General features: G+C 39.9%; 1 protein-coding gene across 2 annotated transcripts in view; it reads right to left on the bottom strand.

Annotated features, from left to right (window-relative positions):
* Positions 1-1,918: 1,918 nt before the first annotated feature.
* thbs3a (thrombospondin 3a) overlaps positions 1,919-6,000 on the bottom strand; it is a 34,398-nt gene continuing 30,316 nt past the window's right edge. For both annotated transcript variants that reach the window (XM_051422861.1, XM_051422869.1), the window contains 2 exons: positions 2,514-2,653; positions 1,919-2,415 (listed from right to left, as the gene is read on the bottom strand). In XM_051422861.1, coding sequence (XP_051278821.1) covers positions 2,354-2,415; positions 2,514-2,653 — 202 coding nt within the window. In that variant the 3' untranslated portion in view covers positions 1,919-2,353. The remainder of the gene's footprint in view (positions 2,416-2,513; positions 2,654-6,000) is intronic.

Here is a 6,000-nt window from a genome sequence, read left to right as displayed (position 1 = left end):
AGAACTATACTGAACGTGCTGGCGACCCTGCTCTAGTTCCATATCTAACGATGCCTAACGATGTCTAGGATTGTCCAGTATAACATCAGCTCAGTCACCTTAGAAAGTAAAGTCTCTGTTGCAGGTTATCAATGTGTGTCTATTTGGACGCCTCAGTATTTGTCCGAGCAGTCATTGAACAGGAGGCGCTGTATGCACTGCTGCACTGGTGCCTGAAGGTGTGGGTACTCTGAATTTATGCCCCTAAGTTTTATTTTAATCGGCCATCCAACAAAGTATAAACTCTACTCTTGTATATTAAACTCACCAACAATCTGGACCATTGTCACTGAACTTCTTCTGTCGCTGACTTCAGGAATTTCAGGATCTTTATGACAGGATTATACAGGTTATACAAACTATACTGGCTCCAGAATATAAAGTGAGACAACTACATAATATATATATATATATATATATATATACATTATTCCTTACTCCAACTGTCAGTCTTTGCCATCCACAACAATCAGCTCACAGAACACAACCGGATGCTGCAGAGGGCATTTAGAAGCAGGTTTACCCAAAGCTGCCTCCGTACACCTGCGTACAGCTGCTGTATAAACGCAGTCCTAAAGAATCTGAATCAGGTTTATTGCCAAGTAGGTTTTCACATACAAGGAATTTTCCTCGGTATATTGGTGCGTAACAATAAACACAATATAAAGATGAATTAGGCAATAAAAAGAGACATTATGTACAAATCAGAGCATCTTTATTATGTTTCTCTCACTGAATCTAAAATCTATTTTCATGTCAGCGTGTATTTTAGACTCAAACTGCATCAATCTTTTCAATAATGAACTTCCTGTTGTTTTATTACCTCACACAGTATCTCACCCCTCTCCCTCCTCCCCACCCTGTCTGTGTCCATGTTTTAAGGTGCTTCATGTTGGTTTTATGATGTTTTTTATGTGAAACAAATGTCCCCTAAGGGACAATAAAGACACAGCTGCTCTTCATGGCTGCACAACTTCCCTGAGAATCATGTTTTTAAGTTTTATTCAGTATCACAGTAATCAGTGAAAATGTTAACACAAGCTGCTAACAACACTGTGCTGTCATTTGAGGTGACGTTTTATTGTCATCCAATAAGACTAAGATTACTGTCTGACACTGTTGTACTCAACAATAATATTTTAATGAACATATGTGAATGACGTTTTCAGAATGGAACATTTTAACTGTCCTCCTGTGTGTGTGTTTCAGGCTGTGTGGTGTGTTTCCTCCCGGGGTCGGGCAGGTCCGGGATGCGGTGCATTGTTGTTATGTCCCCCCTCCAATATTGCACTCGTCCCGGCCTCCCCGGCCCAGGGGCCACGACCCCCCCACATACTTCCAGACAGCAGGAGAGAAACGCTGCTGGAGCTCAGAGACGAGGTGAACACTTTCTGAATGACTCAGGGTTCCGACTCTTTTTAAGAAATAATTTTTCAGGAACTGTGATGACAGTAAAGGACAGCGCTCACTCACAAACAGCACCTGTGCACACTTTAGTGGCGCGAGCGGCTGTGTAACATTAACTTGGCTACAGCTCATGAGTTAAAGTTCAAATTAAGTAGTTAAGTACTTTAGCAACTTTCTGTTTCTGTGGCGGCACATTTTGTTGTTTTGCCATGAAACAGAAAGTTATTGTAACTTCAGTACTTAACTGATGAAAACTCCAGAGCACATCACGCACATTGGTGTTTAGATTGCAATGACAGAATTTAAAGTTGATCCGATCAATTCTCTAGGAGTTCATTAAAGTACACTGCGTAAAAGAAACACCAAAAATTATCACTAAATCATATCGGTGCACATTCTAACATGTTAAACTAGAACTTCCACGATGGAGTCAGATGAGTTTGAGTGAAAATGACGATAAAACAAACCACAATTTTAGGAAAACGGGCCTTTATTCGGAGAAAGATATGTACATTTGAAAATACACAGAAACATGTAAACGGACTTTTGATTTGTCTGTACCGTTAGCTTATCGCTTCGCAGCAGTCTGTTATCTGAGTCTGAAATGTTCTGATCAAAAGACAAATGAAGAGTTTTATTCCACAGTGAAACATCAGACCGGATCCTCTTTCAGCTCCTTTAATGGACGTACAGTATTTTGGAAATGAACTCTTCAGTGAATTTGTCTTTTTAAATGTCAATGTTATAAACATGAACATTAACTGAAGAGATCATGTTTGTCTGGAGAAACACGACAGAAGAATGCCTGCAGCCTGGAGTGGGACACCTGAACTCCACCTTTCATTCAACACACACTCGTCCCAAATGCACACACACACTCAGGCTACAGCTAAAGTTCGTCGTCCTCTCAGACCTGAATGTGCATCAGAACCTGTTTACGATGAGACTGGAAGTCTTCCGGGACTGTGTCTGAAATAAAAACACACAAAGGAATTCATTAATCAACATTAGCTGACAACAACTACGGAGCTTTTGTTCTGCTGTGTGTTCAGGGTTAGAGGTCGTACCGTTGCATCTGTAGCGCAGGTTGGACCAGATGATGTTTTCCTGGGAGAAACAGAAGACACCGAGCCTGCCACCTCTCATCGTGGTGTCGATCACAACACCGGAGTCCGCCACCATGTCTGTCCCCTCAAACAGCTTCACCCTGAAACACAGAATCACAGGGAGACACCAGGTTACAAACCAAACGCTCCAACACCAGGACATACCGCGTTAAAAATCGAAAGTTCCAACACCAGGACATGCCGGGTTACAAACCAAACGCTCTAACACCAGGACACGCCAGGTTACAAACCAAACGCTCCAACACCAGGACACGCTGGGCTACAAACCAAACGCTCCAAAACCAGGACACGCTGGGTTACAAACCAAACGCTCCAACACCAGGACACGCCAGGCTACAAACCAAACGCTCCAAAACCAGGACACGCCGGGTTACAAACCAAACGCTCCAACACCAGGACACGCCAGGCTACAAACCAAATGCAACCTAAAAAAACAAACTAAAAACTAAACTAAGAAATAGAAATATGGTAATGATTTGGTGACCACTGTGGTTACTAGTAGTTGACTTGGCGACCACTGTGGTTACTGGTGAGGTTGATGTGGTGACCACTGTGGTTACTGGTAGAGTTGACTTGGCGACCACTGTGGTTACTGGTGAGGTTGATGTGGTGACCACTGTGGTTACTGGTAGAGTTGACTTGGCGACCACTGTGGTTACTGGTAGAGTTGACTTGGCGACCACTGTGGTTACTGGTGAGGTTGATGTGGTGACCACTGTGGTTACTGGTAGAGTTGACTTGGCGACCACTGTGGTTACTGGTAGAGTTGACTTGGCGACCACTGTGGTTACTGGTGAGGTTGATGTGGTGACCACTGTGGTTACTGGTGAGGTTGATTTGGGAGTATTTTGTGTTGTATTTGGTTGTAATTAAGGCTGAGCTGCTGGTGTCCTTGTTAGTTTTCATTATGTTTATTAATCTGCGTCAAGTTTTAGTCGACCAGAAGTTTGTGCATTTTCATTTCAGTCTAAGAACACGTAACTATTTTAGTCAATGAAAACTGACATTTTAGTATTTTGTACGACGATCTAGTAAAAAACAGTTACTTTTATTTATGACAGCATTATCTTGATGTCGATATACCTCAAACATATCTGCTATTTCTGATAATGATGCAGCTAGATCTGTGACAATATCAGATCAATAATATCATCAATACAATGCCGGTAAATATCAAGAGGTCATTTCTTAAACACTTTACATTCAATAAAATATCCAAAGTTAAGATAAAACCGAAGGGAGGAGAGAGCACAGACAGAGAAAGAGAGAGAGAGAGAGAGAGAGAGAGAGAGAGGGGAGAAAGGAGGACGAACGACCTCAGCCTCTGTACTCTCTCTCTTCAGCTCACTGAATAGACTTTCTCCTCCTCCTCCTTTATTTCTTTCTCTACTGACTGACTGAAGAATGTGAGTCCAGACTTTTAAAATCTGCAGTTTCCAAAAACACAAAGAACTTTTAACTTCAACAGAAACTCTTCAGTTTGAAACAAACGACAAGCACTGATCCTTTATATCCTTCTGTCTGAATAATATTTAATAAAAACAGAAACAGAGATCAAATTTAAATATTACAGAGCATACAGAGATTGATTCCTCTCCATTAAAGTTTAACAGAAAAGAGGCACTAAGAACTCCGACTGTAGTGTTTTATATGAAAAACTTTTCCAGTGTGTTTTTCCGTCTCTCCGTCTGATCTGCATATCAACGGTTGCCGAGGCGGATTCTTGCCAAGGCTTTGGTTGTCATGGAGATGAATACAATAGACTACCGGGGGGCCCCGGAGCCACAAAGAAGTTTCAGAGGGGAAAGAATGCAGTAAAAAGTAAAGAGAGGAAGAGACGGAAAACAGACACAATACTGCACTGTACAGCAGTATCTATAGTACACTGTACAGCAGTATCTATAGTTCTACAGTATCTATAGTACGCTGTACTGCAGTATCTATAGTACTCTGTACTACAGTATCTATAGTTCTACAGTATCTATAGTACACTGTACAGCAGTATCTATAGTACTCTGTACTACAGTATCTATAGTTCTACAGTATCTATAGTACGCTGTACTGCAGTATCTATAGTACGCTGTACAGCAGTATCTATAGTACTACAGTATCTATAGTACTCTGTACTGCAGTATCTATAGTACTACAGTATCTTTAGTACTACAGTATCTATAGTACTCTACTACAGTATCTATAGTACACTGTACTACAGTATCTATAGTACTCTGTACTACAGTATCTTTAGTACTACAGTATCTATAGTACTCTGTACTACAGTATCTTTAGTACTACAGTATCTATAGTACACTGTACTCCAGTATCGATAGTACACTGTACTACAGTATCTATAGTACTACAGTATCTATAGTACACTGTACAGCAGTATCTATAGTACCACAGTATCTATAGTACTACAGTATCTTTAGTACTACAGTATCTATAGTACTCTACTACAGTATCTATAGTACACTGTACAGCAGTATCTATAGTACTCTGTACTACAGTATCTATAGTACACTGTACAGCAGTATCCATAGTATCCGTAGTACGCTGTACAGCAGTATCTGTAGTACTCCGTACTACAGTATCTATAATACTCTGTACTGCAGTATCTATAGTACTACAGTATCTATAGTACGCTGTACTACAGTATCTATAGTACGCTGTACTGCAGTATCTATAGTACTACAGTATCTATAGTACTCAGTACTACAGTATCTATAGTACTCTGTACAGCAGTGTCTATAGTACTACAGTATCTATAGTACACTGTACTACAGTATCTTTAGTACTACAGTATCTATAGTACAGTGTACTACAGTATCTTTAGTACTACAGTATCTATAGTACTCAGTACTACAGTATCTATAGTACTACAGTATCTATAGTACTCAGTACTACAGTATCTATAGTACTACAGTATCTATAGTACTCTGTACAGCAGTATCTATAGTACTACAGTATCTATAGTACTCTGTACTGCAGTATCTATAGTACTACAGTATCTATAGTACTCTGTACAGCAGTATCTATAGTACTACAGTATCTATAGTACTCTGTACTGCAGTATCTATAGTACTACAGTATCTATAGTACTCTGTACTGCAGTATCTATAGTACTACAGTATCTATAATACTCTGTACTGCAGTATCTATAGTACTACAGTATCTTTAGTACTACAGTATCTATAGTACTCTGTACTACAGTATCTTTAGTACTACAGTATCTATAGTACACTGTACTCCAGTATCTATAGTACTCTGTACTACAGTATCTTTAGTACTACAGTATCTATAGTACTCTGTACTACAGTATCTTTAGTACTACAGTATCTATAGTACACTGTACTCCAGTATCGATAGTACACTGTACTACAGTATCTTTAGTACTACAGTATCTATAGTACTCTGTACAGCAGTATCTTTA

This window comes from Dicentrarchus labrax, unplaced genomic scaffold (assembly GCF_905237075.1).
Source record: "Dicentrarchus labrax unplaced genomic scaffold, dlabrax2021, whole genome shotgun sequence".
Classification (NCBI taxonomy): domain Eukaryota; kingdom Metazoa; phylum Chordata; class Actinopteri; family Moronidae; genus Dicentrarchus; species Dicentrarchus labrax.
Note: the sequence above shows the minus strand (reverse complement) of the source record. Positions and strands in the feature narration are given on the sequence as shown.